The following is an 18,053-nucleotide window of genomic DNA, read 5'->3' on the forward strand; positions in this document are numbered from 1 at the left end:
AGGTTAGGGGCTGACATGCGAACCCAGGCAGCCAGACCCCAGAACCCTTACTCTGAGCACCGCATTACACAGCCCAAGGGCACCGAGCCGTTGCTCAACAAGTGTTTATTGAAAGAAGAAATGAGTGGAGCTTTACTAACAGAACCCTCTGTCGGGCAGCTGCTTCTCTGCGTTTACGTGCCCTGAATCTTGGCACCAATGCTCCTCCACCCTCTCCAACCTGGGCATCCACCTAAAACCCCTTGAAGTGATTTGTTCAGTCAGGAACTCATTAAATCTACCGATGAGTTAATGGACTTAAGGAAGATTCATTCTCTGGGATGAGAAGTCTGTAGAGTATAGATTATTTTAAACATTTTAATTGAGGCATTATTGATATAGAGCGGAACTACACATAGGTCAAAACACATCAAATTGTGCCCTTTAACATATGAATACACCCTTGAAACCACCACCACAATTAAGGTAGTAAACACATCGGTCCCCCAAAGTTCCTAGCACTTTTCATCACCCTCCCTCCCATTCTACTCCACCCTACGCCCCACACCCATCCCTAGGTGGTCACTGATTTGCTTTCTGTCACTATAAATTAATTTGCGATTTTCTAAAGTTTTATACAAATGGAATCAGACAGTATGTATTCTTTTCCATCTGTCATTTTTTCTTTCTTTAAAGATTTTTAAATAATATTATAACAACTTTACTGGGGAATAACACACCTAATAAAAATCATTAAGTTGTATGCTTAAAATAGGTAAATTTTGTGGTATAGATTTTTTATGCATTTGTACTACGGTTTCCTCCACCACACCAGGACAAGGGGTTCTGCTAGCGAAGTCCTGCGGTTTCTCAGTGAAGAGCCAGTAAAACCTCCAGCCCCTGCAGTGCAGACACACTGGCTGTTCTCTGAGGGCTCCTGTTCTGTCCCCATGTCATCTTGACTGAGGGTTGTGCCGAGACCAGCTTTCGCTGGGCCAGAGCCCCTACGCTGTGGTCACAGTCAGCCATGAGCCATAGCAGCTGCCACGTCACATCAGGTGACCCAAGTCTGCTTTCCAGCACCATCTCTCTCTTTTAAGTGGGGAGAACCGCAGCCTCAATTTCCCCAGCAGTACAATGGGAATATCTATTACAAGCCGGGGGTGCACACCGGCTATGCCCCTTACAGTCTGTAGGGGATTTATCGAATAAAGGGGTAGAGCCCAAAGACATTTAAGGATTTTTTACTCCCTGGAATGTTTCCAGGCCTGGAATTGAAGGACTCAATTCTCCAAACAAAAACTTTCTTTTTCTTGATCTCTAAGCAGCTATTGTTCCCAAACCACTCGCTTTTTGACCCTGACTCCAAATTCCAAGTCCTGTTTTGCCCGGATGACAGTGATTGGAGAAGCACTTAAGGTTGTAAATTTTCTCAGCATCACAATCACAGAAACACCCGGGCTCAGTGGCTCAGGGCTGATCCTCCGTGAACACTGATGGAGCGTTCAATTACCCTGAGAATTGCTCGTCTCCTACCTGCGGAGCCTCGGCATCTCATCACCAGACAACAGGCTCAAGTCGGGAAGTTTTTTGCTGCGCACCAACAGAGTTCGCTGAGAAGCCTCAAGCCCCAGGCCTCAAGTGGAAAGTGACTTTTCCTCCACTTTTCAGTCCATGTATCTTCTTCTCTCAACATTTCGTTCTTCACGTCTCCCTGGTGAAGACAGAATCATAACAACTAATCTGACATTGGCTTGGAGAATCTAAGGACAGAACGATTTCCCTGGATGTGCTTGGTCCACTTCTGACCTGCGGCCCCTTTCTGGGAGCAGCCCCGTGTAGCACAGAGGCAGTGTGCCCCTGACTAAAAGACCCCGAGATGAACAGTCCCAAACACACTCAGCTTTCTCAGATGAAGTCGTAGACTTATTCATCCATTCCTTATCCCACAAATCTCTAATTCATCCATTATTTGCCAGGAACTGTGCTTGGGACTAAGAATTAGAAGCCGAATGACACACAGTCCCTGCCCTCGCGAGTCCCCCTGGCTCAAGACACATTGCTAGTGTGTTTCTGCCCTCCCCAGCAAGTGTCTCCACGTTCTCTCAAGGGACAGACACACAAGCAGGCTGGCAGTCATAGTCACATATGGTCAACATGAGGAGCAGAGAAAGCTCCAAGATCATGGGGACCAGGAGACGGCCACCGGAGGGGATGGGCAGGCAAGGTGCATTCCAGAAGGCAGAGCCAGATCCTGGTTTTGAAGGATGAGTACTAATTAGTTGGCTGAGGATATGCGGGGAGCCCTGCAGCCTGAGCAGAAGCAGCCTGATGGGTCTGAGCTGGTAGCCCCCCGGGCGCAGGGAATGGGGCACCTTTATGGGAGAATGAAAGGGAAAGACAGCAAGGTTAGAGAGAGCCTCACCGGGCAGCTCCCAACGAGATCAATTACAATTCCAAGACAGTTAAGTCAGCACCTGAGTGAGTGACTTCACGCCATCAATGTTAATGTGGACATTCTGGGTATAAAACAACTTGCTGAAAAGGATAAAGCCATTCCTGCCACCCTCCACCCCACCCCAGGAAAAAAATGCAGACTTCTAGTAACATGCGGCCGCCTAGGGTATCTCTGGCTCCTGCCCATGGAATGACTTGGGGACAGAGCCTTCCATTTCTGCATTGCAGGCTCTGGCTTCCGTGACGATGCCTGGTGAGCTCTGAGGCTCTGAGAAAGGCAGCAAATGAAAGGCAGGAGGCATGCGCAGTCCCTTCCCTCTATCCGGATACGCACAATGTCCCACCTGGCTGTGAAGACCAAGGAGGAAGGAGGGTTCAGGCTACAGATGTCTCACATTCTTGTGCGGAAAGGAAACTGGGGCTCATTATTGAAGCCCCCTCTTTTCATCCCACTTAGAACCCCTTAGTGACTATTCAGTCAGGGCTTTGTGGAAAGAATCTCGGGCTTGGCCCAAGCAGGAATAGTCCCAGCCTGCAATTCCTCTTTATCGTGGTGGGGAGGCTGCCTCCGGCCCCTTAGCCCCGGCGTCTTCGTCCGCACCATGGGGATAAGGGCACTGTAGTCTGGGAGACTACCTGAGAGTCTGTATGTAAAGCACACAGCAACTGCCGTTGAACGTCCTTCTGTTTGCGTTTTGTTCTTTGTGAGGGTCATGGCAGCCTATTTAATCCATTCATAATGCTGAGGACATAGGCGCCTTCCTTTTGTTTTTATTTGCTTTCCTTTTTCCCTAGTTACACTCCACCCCCACCTCACACACACCTGTGTTTCTTGCGCAAGTGAAGCTAATCCTAAAAACCAGTTAGAACTCATTGTCACAAGGAGAGCTCTGAGAAGGATGGTAGTGGTAACACTAAATTCTATTTCCAACAAGGCAGCGACCATGTCATTATTACCCAAACACACTTTCACTGATGTCTAGTCCTGGTCTGCTGGCCGCAGCTCACACACCTGATTGGTTTAAAATCACCAAATTCCTAAAATCAGAGGGAGTTTCTTTTTCCTAACAGGTGGTTACTACACTTAACTTTAATTTCACGTGAAAGGGCTCTGGCAAGCACCTTCCCCGATAGCTGGACGCTATTGGGATAATAGCGTCGGTTCGCAGGCGTCCGCCACCCAGCACGTTCCACTAGCGGACTGATCCGCATGGGCTTCCGGCCCAGGGGAGGGCTTGCGCAGAGCGCTCCCCGCTGCCCTGTGGCCGAGGACAGAGCCTGGGACCGACACCGATGCGTGGTCCAGGCTAAGAGATGCCGATGCGTGGTCCAGGCTAAGGGATGCCGGCAATGTATCGTTTCCTCCTGGATCTTTTTGAAAAGCAAGTGCATTTAAGCATTCTTTACACGTCATAAAAGTCACCCATTTCAAGAATGCAATCACTTTTTAGTAAATTTACCAGGTTTTGTAACTATCACCATAAATCTTTTTTGGAACAATTCCGTCTTCTCAGTAAGATTTCTCACGGCGATTTACCGTGAATGGCAGGCCGCCGACCTCCTCGCCCCGTCTGACCCTGGCACCGCAGATCTACTCTCATCCCCACACCCTTGCCTTTTCTGGACCCTTCGTGTAAATGGAATTACGCAGTCTCTCGTACCTGGCTCCTTTCGGTTAACCTGTTTCTGAGGTTTGTCCGAGGTGTAGCGCATGTGACAGCTCTTTCTTCTGTGTTGCTAACTAGCATCCCACTGCACGGCCCCACCCCATGCTGGGGCCCACTCACCTGCCCGTGGACGTTGAGGTCATGTTCCGTTTGGGGCTCCCATGACTGCTAGTACTGCAAAGAACGTCCACGTGCCACTCTGCGTGTGGACGTCCGTCTTGGTCTCCGCTGGGCGCGCAGCTGGCTGTGGGACTGCCGGGTCCTGTGGCAAATCTGTGGTTAAGAAACCGCCTCCAGCATCTTGCCTCTCGCACAAGCTCATTGGCTCCTTCCTTCATGACCAAAATGCTGGTGATCCCGACACCAGGGGCACAGCCTGCTCCCCCGCCATCCCCGCTCGCCACCCTCCTACCGCCGGGGACGGGAAACCCCAAATCTGTTGCCCATGTGTGGAAGAGAGGGGCAGGGTGTTCAAACCACAAAGGGAGCCTGCCAGAGAAGTAATAAAGTCTTTTCGCTTCCTCTCTTTCTCTCTTTTCTGGCTCTATAGCTCCAGGTAAACAAAATAACATGGAGAGGTTACTGGGGAATCAGATCCTAAGCTCAGACAGTTGGCTCGGCTCATGCATCGTTTGTTAAAGTCTTTCTTTTTAATGCTCTGAGCAGATGTCAACTATTATCTATCTAATTACCATTTAAATGACAGGAGAGTTTGGGGCACCTACTAAGTGCCTAGCACTAGCACAGAAAACAAGGAGCACAGAATGGCCACAGCCAGCGAGCCCCTCTGCTGGGCAGCCGCGGACAGTCCCCTGGCTGGAGCCAGACCTTCCCACTTCAGCTCATAGGGGGATTCTGGACATGTTCCTCTCTTGCTCACATCAATCCTAGTAACAAAGATTTCTGTTCTTTAAGGGGAAAAAGAAAAGGGTATTTGAACAAGGATCTGCCCTGGGTTTATGCTCCTCCAGCGATAAACGATCGATGCTGGGAGTGGTCTTGCAGAACAGCAAACGGGAAGCACACTGAAGTTATTAGTACCTGAGGGAGGCCGGAGGGGTGTGGGAGGGGGCAAGGCAGCCTCATGCTAGGGGCTGTGCCCTTTTGTGCTCCTGTTCTTGAACCGTGAACAGGATGGACTTCCACTGGGCACCCGTCCTCATAGCACGTTGACTGAGACATTTCTAAGGGTTCCGGCTTTGGAGAGTAGAAACAGGAGGCTCAGGGCAGTGAGACCTCCACCCCAGGCCAGGGACCCGGAGTCCAGTCACGCATGTGCCCTGTACCAGCAGGTTCGGGCACCTGGGCTGAGCTCATTCTGGGCACCATAAATGGCAAGGGCTCCAGGTGGGTTAGCCGGAGGTGTTCTGGTTAATTCTACAAATGTTTAGCAAACAGCTCTCTGGGAGAAAACTGTATATATGCATAGGTGGATATATGTACATAAATTTGTGATAAATTTTGCAGATATAAAAAACATATTGTATGTAATTTATAAATAATAATGAAATATACCTTTTTTATTGTTCTTTTTTAAAAGATTTTATTTATTCGTTTTTAGAGAGAGGGGAAGAGAAGGAGAGAGAGAAAGAGAGAAACATCAGTGTGTGGTTGCCTGTTGAGCACCCCCTACTGGCGACCTGGCCTGCAACCCAGGCATGTGCCCTCACTGGGAATGGAACTGGTGACCCTTTGGTTCGCAGCCCGTGCTCAATCCACTGAGCTACACCAGTCATGGCTATTATTGTTCTATTACAGTTGTCCCAATCTTCCCCCGTGGCTCTCCCCTGCCCCGCCCCCACCCCACAGTCAGTCCCCGCCCTGTTGTCCAGGTCCGTGGGTCACTGACACCTGTGCATTGATCAGACCTTTCCCCCTCGTTCCCCTTTTCCCCTCCCCCGCTCCCCTCTCGTCGCTGTCAGTCTGTTCCTCATTTCCATGCCTCTGGCTTTATTTTGCTCATTTGTTTTGTTCATTAGGTCCCTCCTATAGGTGAGATCATATGAAATATATCATTTTTTATTGTATGTTTCCCTATAGCTCATTGATTCGGGCAAAATTATTTCATTGATTTTTGCTGAACTCTTACATCCCTGGCCAACCTAGGGTTGAAAGTGACAGATAAATACAGTCCTGACATCAATAGTGATTGATATTTTCCTTTACATTAATGAGCAAAACAAAGCAAAACAACAAAGGAGTGTGCCAGATCTCACTGGTTTGTCATGGACATGGGCAGCTTCTCTGCTGATCGGAAAATACTCAGAACACTGGAAAAATGTTTCCTCGGTGTTTGTGCTGTTCACAACATCACAGCTTTGGACACAGTACAGTTTTAAAATAAACCTGCCTGATTAACATTCTCTCCATCACTTTCAGTTAGTCTATCAACAAAGCTGATCCAGGCCTCTGCCAGGGAGAAAACTTTGCCACTGAACCCACCGAAATTTGAGCCAGAACGAACCTCCGCGCTCAGCTAATCTGCATTCTCATTTTACGGCTGGAGGAACTAGTCTGGAGACAGCAAGCAGAGGGCGGGGCAGAGGCTGCCTGCGGGCTCCTGGGCGTTCAGGCCACCCGTCAGCCCCTTGGCTCCCGGACTCCTCTGGAATCCTACGTACAACCTGGTCTGTGCTCCAGTGGAGCAGGCAGTCGGAGACAGAGCCAAGCAGTCAGCTAAACAATGCACGAGGGAACAGGGGAAACATAAAAGGTTGGGAAACTTGCTTCTTTACTACTAGTAAAGTACAGCCAACATACAATGTAATATTCGCTTCAGGTGAATGGCATAGCGAGTCTACATTTACATAACTTATGAAGTGATCACTGTGATGTCTAGTAACCATCTGTCACCGTACAGACTTATTACAATATTGCGGACTATATTCCCCGTGCTGCACATGACCTCCCTCTGACACACCGATTTCGAAACTGGAAGTGTGCCTCTCGCCCTCCTTTAGCTTTTTTGCCCATCCCCCACCCCCCCACCCCCCCACCCGCCACAGGCAACTGTCACTCGCCTTTCTGTATCTATGATTCTGTTTCTGGTTCATTTGTTCATTTGTTTTGTTTTTGGATTCAACATATAAGTGAAATCATACTGCATTTGTCTTTTTCTGTCTGACTTATTTCACTCAGCATAATACCCTCTAGGTCCATCTACGCCGTCACAAATGACAAGATTTCTGTCTTTTTATGTCTGAGCCATATCTCATTGTGGATATGGGCCACATCTTCTTTATCTTTTAATGATTTCCAAGGGAACCCACATTAAGGAGAGATTAATTCTGCGAGCGGGTCTGGGAGAGGAAACCGCCCGTCTCAGCCATTGTTACTGGGATAACAACGCCTCCCCTGGGGGCTCTCTCCCTCCCCACCCCGAGGCCCTGGGTCCCAGCTAGCATCATTCCTTCCCGAGGTATCACAAAACTTCCCACCAGGTCTCCCTGCTTCTCCCTGATCCCCAAAGGTCCACGTCTTCTCAAACCAGCACTCAGAGAGAGCCGGTGGGAACCCCAGTGATGTCAGTGGGTCCCTCTGTCCAAGATCCTGCGTAGATTCATGTTCTTTGGAGCCCAAGGCCTCCCAGTGACCGCGGGACCTGACCCCACTTGTCCTCACTCCCCCACAAGTTCCTGGGTCATCTTCCCAATCCATCCCTGCACTCACTGCTGTTCAGCCATGCCTGCCTCCTCCCCCAATTCAACTCCTCAGGTGTGCACCTGCTTCTCAGCTTCACCCAGCCCCCTCTCACCACCCACCATCCTCCCTCTTCTCACCTTGGTCCTGAGTGCTCCTCCTGCAGACGCCTTTAGCTGGCCCCGCAGTACCTCCTCCCAGCTGCCACCAGCTCCGTGAGGCCCACCTCAACCGCCCCTTGGAACATCACCTGCCCACACACCTGCCTGCTGATTATGATAGTCAGCCTTCTCCTTCCAAAGACCAGGATCCTTTTGTGCTTTGTTCCAGGCAAGAATCTCTGTGATGGTCACTGAAATGCCCCAACCGCTGAACTAATTGTGATTAAAATTTCCAGCCCAAATATTCATTGAGGACTCAGTAAATTCCAAGCACTATTCTCATCATTTTGCACACAATATCTCATTTAATTCTCACCATGCTCTCAAAACACAGCAAAATCTGGATGCCCCCAGGGTCCGGTGATGCTGCCACAGAGACCCTGGGAAGCACAGAGAGGAGAGGATGTGTTGCAAGGATTGGCTCTCCGGGGTTGATTGATTTTTGGTAACTGCCTTGCAAACCAGACAATATGTTCAGAGAGTTGTGCTGTGGCCCACGGCTCATCGCGGTGGGAAAGCGCCTGGGTACCAGGGGCAGCATCTAAGCCCGGGGGTTAGTCTGGGACCCTGGCCACTCTCCGTTGCCATGACACCCAGCATGATGCAGTAAAAAGCGATGGTCTGAGTCAGACAGGCCTGATATGGAATACTTGCTCCAGCACTTAGCTGTGTGGCCACAGGCAATGCATTTGGCCTGTCTGGGCTTCTCTTCCTCCTTCTGTTAAGTATAACGTATCAGCAGGAATAATTGAGAAGAGTGTTGCTAGCAAGTAGCAGCATGGTCGGATTTGTGCGTTACCCCCGAGTCTCAGGGGCTGGTTTCAACCTCACGCTCCTCCCTCAGACCATGACGCTGGACAAATCTGGAGTTAAACCTCAGCTCTGTCTCATCACATCTGCCCCTTCCTGTGGCCTAGAACAAGAGCCAGAAATGCAGAAATGCACTAACTGTCATTTTTTTTTCAAGGAGGGACATAGGCAGTGTACTTGACCTCTCTCAATACTCAGTTGCTGAGAAGGAACAACAAGATGCTTGGGAACAAGAAAGCCTGTGTTTCGTGTTAACCATGGACCTCTTCATCATGGAAATTTGGGGACATGGCAGGGATATTATTATGCTGAGATCTGAGGGGCCAGGTCCTTCCCAGGACAGGCCAATTGCTCATGACAGCTGCCACTGAGTGGGGGCCGTGGAGAGTCAGATTTTAGAGGGCAGACCATGGCTGCTATGTGGTGGACAGACTGCAGACAGTGAGACATGATGGGACTGACGTGAAGAGAGTCCTGCAGACGGTGCTCGACGTTCCCAGAGGAATGACAGCACGGCCAAGCCCGGCAGCTGGCGCATTGTGGACCTGCCCCTTCTCCCCTCAGTCCCTTCCCCTCGGTTTCCTCCCTCCCTGTCTCTGGACCCTCTGGTGGCAGAAGGTGTTGGACTCGGAGATGGAGGAAAGGATATGGCCTTGGGGACTCATCCTCTGGAAGCCCCTCCTGCATATAAGCATGAGTCCCCTCCCAGGCCGCTGCGGACCACAAAGCAGACCCACTCCATCCCTTTGACTCTTGTATTTCCATTGTGTGTGTGCTAACCAAGCACACACCAAGTTTTCATCTTGAGAGTTTTCTTTAAAATGCACACATTGCTTTCTCATGTCCTTTTCTATCAGTCTCCCAGAATCTTTCAGGCATGACCATCTATAAATTAAATTCCACTGTGAACACAACTCCGACCTATAATGAGGGTAATTCACTGTTGTTATTGTATTTGCTCTTTACGTGCCCTGATGATCTCTTAGGATCCATATCCCCTGGCGGTCACGACAGGGAAAGGAAGGGAAAAGCACTGGAAAAGGCGAGGCGCGGGCTTCTTTTCTTGTTTTGTTATTTTGGTTCATTTTCTTTTGCTGAATCAAAAGTTAAACAGGAAAAAAAGAGGGGAAAGTAACTAGACTTTGGGGGGTGATCACTTTGTAGTGTATATAGGTATCGAATTATAACATCGTCTGCCTGAAACGAATAATAAAAAAAAAATTTTTTTTAAAAAGAGGAAAGGAGTCTTACAGGGCTTCTTGAAACCCAGATAGAAAGGATTCGGGATTACTTTCTGGTTTGCTAAATTAGATTATCTTTGTCTTTCTTTTTCTCCTCGAGAAGATGAAGAAGGAGGAGGAGAATTTATTTAGAAGGCACAAAGGAAGACCTAATTAGAAGACTGGCATGGGGGAGGCGAGACTAAGTGACAGGGACCTTGGGCCCACGCAGAGCCAGGAGCAGCGCCGGAAACTTCTCTGTCAGCATCTGCTTAGCACAAGCAGCTCACTGCCCTTCTCTGGGCCCGAATTGTCTCCTCTATAGGATTAACAGGTTCAAGCAGATGATGTCTCTCTTGCCATCAAGCCCTGAACTCTGAGAATCTTTGAAGCTACAACTCTGGCAAAGGAAGGAGCTAAATTCAGAAACCACCCTCCACTATGCATCAGAGACCCGTAGGCAGAGCTGGGCTATTCTAGCATGTTCCGGATCCATTTTCTGCCTTCATGAACAAGAATTAGCAATTCCTTCAAGAGATCCTTGACCCCATCTACGGATCTTCCTGTGCACAAACATTTCCTCAGCTGTTCTTCCATGGGAGGAGAACGACAGGAGCTCAGAGTCTGGGTGGGACAGATGCCCACCAAGAATGATGATGCAGGTGGAAAGCTCTGAAAATTGAAGATGCCCCATTTCAGTAAAGAAGCTAGAGCCTCTTCCTGAACCCAGAAGAGCTGGAGGAGGAGCCAAGTGGCCTGAGGGAGGGTCAGTGAGGGGCTACCTCCTGGCCAGGTGTCAACACAACAGGCACCTGTCAGAGCTGAGCCCAAGGGAAACTCAGGTCAGGGCCAGGTGGACGGGTAGCCATTCACATCAGCAGTGAACAAAGGTAGGAAGCTGTGAGAGAGGGGTGAGCACCTTGCTTACTAGCTTGGTTCCCTCGCGTGGCTGCCCAGCTTCATGAGGGTGGGACCTTCTGTGCCTCGTCCACCTGTGTCCCCAGTCCTAATACAACACCCAGCACATGAGCTACTCAACAGCTATTTGATCTGAGGATGGCACCAGAGTCTGCTTCCCAATGTCACCTCAGTTCAACAAAGGACTTGAGCCAGAGGGCTTTGCTGCCACGCCCAGAGACAGCCTTTCGGGAGGAGCTGACGAGAATGTAGAAGGAAAGGGTCCAGGGTGGGGCTGGGGGCTCGGGAAACAAGCTGTCACCCAAAACACCCAGGTGCCATAGCCTGGCCCAGGTGACATAAAACTAACCAGCCCAACGATGTGGCTGGGTGAGGGGTCCTAATCAAAACATCCCATTGTGTCAACTCATCGTTGAGCAGATATTCCCCTCAAGCTTCTCTGGGGAGAGTCACCAGCTCAAATCTTCAGGGGCCAGCTAGCCAGTAAAAAAATGTAAGATGGCAAGGAGTGAATGGCGGGGCTGTGTGAGCTTGACAGAATAAGCCATAGGGGAATATATTCAAATTCAAGCTTTTAAAAAAAATCTACAAGGCAAGAAGGCTGTGTGCACCCTTCAGTTTTTCCCAGGCTTAGCAGTGCAAACGTGCAAAACATGCCCAGCACCCAGGCTGCCATGCATCGAATCCCCAAGAAACTGAGCTTTGCTCAGGTGCCCGGGGAGAGTGCAGTGGACAGGCACGCAGTCCCCCACACAGCGAAGGGGCCAAATGAAATGAACAAAGTGGGTGTCAGTCACTTGGAGAAGTCATTTGTAACCATTCATGTGGTGACTATTTTAAGGGGGTTGGAAGTATGGCATGCTGCTGTAGGAAATTATTATAATGGCCTCTCACAGGCAAGAGTTGGAGAACCAGTTTATTCTGGTATTTGCTGGAGTCTTCTAGAATTAGCTGAAAAACTTTTGAAAATTGGCCTGACATTTTCAGGAGTCATAGAAGGTTTTTAAACAATAGGCTGCAGAAAGATTCTAGCTGATTTGGTTTGTAAATTTGCACGTAAAAAAAAAACTAAAAAGCCTTCTGGATATTATAAAAGGGTCATCTCTACTCATACTTCTACACTGAGTGTGTGGCGATGTGTGTGATTCCCGATTGTCTCATGTCCTGGTGCTCATGTCCCTCCCTATACTCTCCTCCCCTCACTGTGAGCAAGCCTGAGATGGCTTCTAAACAATAGGGTGTGTCAAAATTGATGGGACATCATTTCTGTGGCTGCATTTTGTGGATTGTAACTTCCCTCTTGTCTTCTTGCTGTGCACATTTTAGTAAAGCAAGTAGCCATGTGAGGGAGGCCCATGTGACAAGGAACTGGGGACAGCCTCCCACCAACTGACACCAAAGAACTGAGGCTCTCAGTCCAACCAGCCCTGAGAATCTGAATCCTACCAACAGTCAAGTGTTCTTAGACCCAGCCCTCCCCCAGGCGAGCATTCAGATGAGACCCCAACCTTGGCTGACACCTTGACGGCAGCCCCAACAGAAACCCTGAAACAGAAGGCCGGGGAAAGCCTTCCCTAGATTCCTGACCCACAGAATCTGTGAGATAAAAATGTATGTATGTGGTTTATGGTTGTGATAACACACAGCAAAAATGTCTGTGGTTTATGGTTGTGATAACCCACAAAATCTGTGAGATAAAAATGTATGTGGTCTATGGTTGTGATAACACACAGCAAAGGGTGGCTAATACAGTACGGCACCACGTTTAAAGAAGAAACAATAGTTCACGTGATGGCTCTGAAGATGCTAACACAGCAGTGTCTTCTCATCCTTCTGAGGGTATGATAACATAAACTAAGAGAAGTGATAATCATAGAAGAGCTGATGTCAGGGAGAAAAAGTCCTGTGGGTTTATAAGGAAGAAAAAAATCCATGAAGTTTAAGTCTCCTGGATTGTATAAAGGAAAAGGAAATCTTATGGATGCCCAAGTTAAAGTTCATGGTGAGGCTAAACCAAAAAGTGACAGGTGGCAGAATAGAGGTCATGACCTTGGAGGACCCTGCAAATGAATACAGTGTCATGTTGGTTAGGCTGGACTCAAACCAGCATCCCAGGAGACTCTTGAACACTCAGCTGGGGCCACCACACTTCTCAGACCAACTACGCCTATTGTTGAGGACCCTGGCCACCAGGTGGACTTCCTCCCCAAGAGGCCGAGAGAAGGAAGACAGTGTCTCTTCTACAGAAGTGAGAAACCTGGCTCTCCTGTCCACCTGGTGATCATACAGGGAATGCAGCAGGGGACAGTGCCAACGTCTTCCAAGTTCTCACGAGGGACCACCATCCTGTGCTTGGGTTGGGGGGGGCTACATCATCGACTGGGTCAGAGAGATCAAAGCACGCGGGAGGACAGGCTGGCTCTTCAGCTGGATGTTACGCAGAAGTGCGCTGGAACACTAGGCCGTTCACCGGGCACAGGAAGGACACTCTGGCGTCAGGCCGATGGGTGACTCCGAGGCTTAGGGAGTCCTGGATTAGATAACGAGGTGGAAGCTCGGGAAGTGGCTGAGGCTTTTCCAGCGGGAGGTGACTGATAGTATTCTGCTCACGAGAGAGCGGTTCTTGCTGCCGTTTGGTGGATGGAATGGAGGCCAAGAGGCCAGGAGGCCAGAAAAGTCAGCAGGGGGCTAATGCCCGAGGCCAGGCTGGAAACAAATGAGAAGAGAACTCGGACTATGTGTTGTCATGGGAGTGAAGGGTGGGGACAGAATGAGAGACATTTGGGGACGGACAGTTAGGACCTGGCAGTGATGCAGGGAAAGACGCCCAGGGTGCTAGTTTGGAAACTAACTGGGCGACGGAAGGAAGGGCCTGGGGCCACAGGAGGACAACCAGCTGGAACGGCCCAGCAGCAGACATTCATTTCTAGAACTTAGAAATAAGAATGCAGATACAGATTTATAAATCAAATTCTCCCTGGGTATAACAACAGTTAAACAACGAAATACATTAAGTAACACAACTAAGTAATTTTGAAATCATAAAATAATAAAAAAGTAAAGTGAGAAATAATGAAATAATACAATTATTTACAGTGGCAAAATATATTCAAACAGCCCTGGCCAGTGGGGCTCAGTTGGTTGGTCACTGTCCCACAGAGTGAAAGGTCGCCAGTTCAATCGCCAGTCAGGGCACATGCCTGGGTTGCAGGTTCAGTCCCCAGTTGGGCCATGTATGAGAGGCAACTGATTGATGTTTCTCTCTCACACCGATGTTTCTCTCTCTCCCGTCCAAGTACTAACCAGGCCCAACCCTGCTTAGCTTCCGAGATCAGACGAGATTGGGCGCGTTCAGGGTGGTATGGCCGTAGACCAATGTTTCTCTCTCACATCCACATTTCTCTCCCTCTCTTCCTCCCTTCCTCTCTCTCATAGATAGATGATTGATAGATAGATAGAGATAGAGATAGATAGATACACACACAACTCACTCGATTTTCTATTCATCACATTGCAGCCAACAGGCTGCACACAAAATCCTGGATGGGAAGAGAGGCGTTGTCATGGTTAGGCAGCCCCTGGAGCCCTTTCTTCAGGTGTGCAGTCACGCATGTCCACGTCAGCTCACTGTGGGCCAGGCACCGACCCAGGGCCCCGGGGGGCCGAGCTCTGCAAAGCTCTCGAGAGGTAGACCAGTAGGCTCACAGGACATGATGACAACTGCAAGTTATGACGAAAGTTAGATTTCAACTCAGACAAGTGCGGTGAGGAGCCAGTCTCCCATCGGGAGGTTTCTCTGAGAAGGCGGTGTAACTGGGCCTAGGTGAGTCAGAGTGAAGGAAAAGATGCCAGTGGGTGTCTGAGAAGCAACAGGTGCCTGAGAGAGCCCTGGGGGAGGAAGTAGAGAAAGTCCGGGGTCCCAGAAAAAGTTTGGCCCAAGGGGAGAACACCGGGAGGGCAATGAGTCACAGGCACTCACCAGGTGGCAGGGCACTGGGGACAGGAGTATGTCAGTAAACCAATGACAATACTCACGAAGCACCTGCAAAAGAAAAGAAGGTATATTCTGGGTGGCTCCTTAAATACAGTATAACACAGTGAGAGTTGTGATAATATAGGCCTTAATGAATTTTAACAAATCCACTCCATTTACAATAGTTTAATCTCTTCATGGAAAATGCCACAGCCAAGTGCCTAAATTACACAGGAGTTCAATCAATAAGCCTGCATCCAAGGTGCCGTTGTTAAATCAATAGTCTGCCTTCCTCACCTGGTGGCATTTGCTAGTTTGGGGTAGGACTCAGCTGAGGTAGAAAAACATCTAGAACACTCGTTGGCCCTCGGGCGCTGTCCCCGTCTGACCGTGTGCTGAGGGGGTGACGCCCTTCACCTCACAGAGCAACGTCCCGGAGATGCATAGAGTCTAGGCAGGTCCCACAGCACAGCGACCTTGCTAACGTCGGGGAGCAGACCACGTGCTCGTCCTGACTGGGGCACTTCTCTCCCCCACTGCTGCCCCCTGTAATACAAAGCTCTAATGTTAAAAAAATAATAATAGTCCAAAGCAACTGAGTTATTTAAAACATGGATTTTTTTTAACCCTAATGGAACCACACAAAGACAAATTTGGAAAATGTGTGTGACTGGGCAGGTGTTTCTATGAACGAAGGCACTTACTGAATTGTTTTGCCCTGGCCCCTTGCTGCTTCCTGACTACACTCTCCTTTCTTTCACCCCAGGGGCAACAGAAGGGAGATGAAAGACGGGTCTGGAGACCTGAAATTCCAGAGCACCACCACTATGCCAAAAACTAGGTGAGAACATTTTCTTGACGATTAATAGAGAAGTGAAATATTTGATTCTGTGGGAAACAAGCTGACCGTCTCACATACGCGTGCACACAGTCGGTGTGATAGAATTGCACCGCCAATCAGGGTGTGAGTCTCGCTGGCAAGGGGACTGTGGGGGGTCGCCTGCCTGTGTGGTTTCTTCCCTTTGTCCACTGAGCAAGACCCTGACTGACCAACTATGACATCAAGCCTGCAGAGGTCACTGAGAATGCAGAGATGCAAGACCGAGCCCTGGAGGCACGAGCTCACAGCCATGTGTGCGAGCCTGGAATTGGGGTAGACGTGGTAAAATCCGTAGCAAGAGACTGATTCCAAGTCAGGTCCAGCTGGGTCACAGACCAGCAATCTGTCCTGGGCAACACCCCGGGGGTGTTGAGGGGGTGGGGATCTTCCTGTACCAGACAGAACCCCCTCACCAGGGCCTGCAGGAGCAGTCTCTGTGCCTGAGGGTCTCCCAGTGCCGTACCAGACCTTGAATCCCAATCTACTTCAACCCAAGTCAATCGCCAGACATTCGTTCAGTTCTCACTATGGGCCGGGCACAAGAGCATTCTTGGGACCCTAAGATCTGCTTGAAGAAATATTTTTCCTAAGCAAAGTGAATGAATGCCTCGGAAACAGAACACTTGAACTCTTTCCAAGACCACATTTAAGCAAAGGAAAATTTGTGGCTGTTCTTCAATGTTTACATTAAATCCACTTAAATAATGCATTTTAAATCCATTTTTCTTGTTTCTTGACAACAGCGAAAGAGGGAAGATGGAAGGGTTAGAAGCCTTCCTTCCGATGGAGATGGTTGCAGCAGTTACGTACATCAAAGTAATATTTACACTTGCATTTGGGGAGAAAGAGAGAGCAGCCTTTTTTTCCTGAAGCAAATTATTTCCGGATGTGTCATAGCACGCTCAAGATATATTGAAAAGAGCAACAGACGATGTTTCTGCAACCTGCTCCAAACCACTTATAAACTCAAGTTTTAAAAAAATTCCCCACATACATACAAATCTCTCTACCACTGCATTTTTATAAAAGTATTACATAAATATAAATTAGTATTTGAGATACAGAAATCAAACCGAAGTGTCTGAAAACTATAGATTCAGGTGTACTATCCTACTCCATAACTATTAAACCAACGTTCTCCTTATTCATACAAATCAGAATTATCAGCATTTGATGATGGTGAAGGTCAGGGGCAGAGGGTGCTACGGAGAGGCAGAGTGCTGAGTCCATTGGGACCAGATTGAAATTTCTGCTGACCACTCACGAGCAGGGCGACCCTCCCAGACAAGCCCGTCTCCACTACGCACCTCGTGAATTTCAGAAACACGGAGAATGAATGCCAGGCCGTCTTGCCCCACACCGACTCCCTGTACCTGAAGCGTTCCCGCACTGGAGGACCAGGGGAGGGACCTCTGTCGTGTGCCTAGAACATAGTAGGTTCTCAACAAATAACAGAAACAACTAAACGGGCACTGAGTGCTCACCATGCTCCAGGCGCTGCTGCAAGTGCTCTTGGGTGGTATCTCACCGGGTCCTAACAATCACAGGACTCGTTTCCCTTCTTAGGAGAGAGGGATGCAGGCCAGAGAGGGTAAACAACCTCCCCGGTAAGCTGGAGGCATTCAGATCTTATCACTGATACCTAGGGCCACCCTGGCACTCCATTTCGCTGGCCCGGATGCTGTCACCCCTCCCCAGGGTGCAGGCGCCGGATCTCCCCCTAGGCCCAGAGGGCCGTCCACTCCCACCCAGTGCCAAACTCAAACAGATAATGCAAATGCTGAGCTGAGTGCTAGGTCCCCACCCCAATGCCACAACCTGCGCACGGCACAGAGATGAACGTGTCCTCGAATGTTCCGTGGAATTCATCTGCCCACATCCCAGCACCCTGTTTCCCTGCGTGAGCAGAAACAGACACAAGCTGATGGATGTTTTCCAGTTGAGTTCAAACTCGAATCAGCAGTTGAATGCGTAACGAGCAAGCACCAGACACCACAAGAGGAGCGTCGACATTTACTCCTCACGATGGTGCTCCAGAGAAGGTGTTACTGTCCCCATTTTACAGATGAGGAAGGAGAGCCTGAGACAGGTGACGATCCCAGAGCAGCGAACGGGCCGCAGCGGGACAGGCATTCGGAATCTAAAGCTTGGATTGGGTGCCATTCCAGGGGTTCTGAGCTCCCTGGGCCCCCTTCCCTGTCAGGACGCACCATGGGAACTCTGTTTGCACACAGTTCTCTGTGTCCCCAGAGTGCCTGTTCCCAGACTCTCCACTGGGAGGAGGGACAAGTGCGCTGCCCTCCCAAGAAGACCGGCCACATGCAGGGCCAGGAGCCTTGCAGTGCGGGC

At 49.5% G+C, this 18,053-nt stretch overlaps 1 protein-coding gene across 1 annotated transcript in view; it reads left to right on the forward strand.

Moving 5' to 3' along the window:
• Nucleotides 1–18,053, forward strand: part of CLNK (cytokine dependent hematopoietic cell linker) — a 124,814-nt gene that overhangs the window by 39,978 nt on the left and 66,783 nt on the right. Inside the window, exon 3 of the mRNA XM_037045848.1 lies at nt 15,591–15,665. Coding sequence (XP_036901743.1) covers nt 15,591–15,665 — 75 coding nt within the window. The remainder of the gene's footprint in view (nt 1–15,590; nt 15,666–18,053) is intronic.

The sequence above is a fragment of the Sturnira hondurensis genome, unplaced genomic scaffold (genome assembly GCF_014824575.4).
Source record: "Sturnira hondurensis isolate 20B ecotype Veracruz unplaced genomic scaffold, ASM1482457v3 Scaffold0000780, whole genome shotgun sequence".
Taxonomy (NCBI): domain Eukaryota; kingdom Metazoa; phylum Chordata; class Mammalia; order Chiroptera; family Phyllostomidae; genus Sturnira; species Sturnira hondurensis.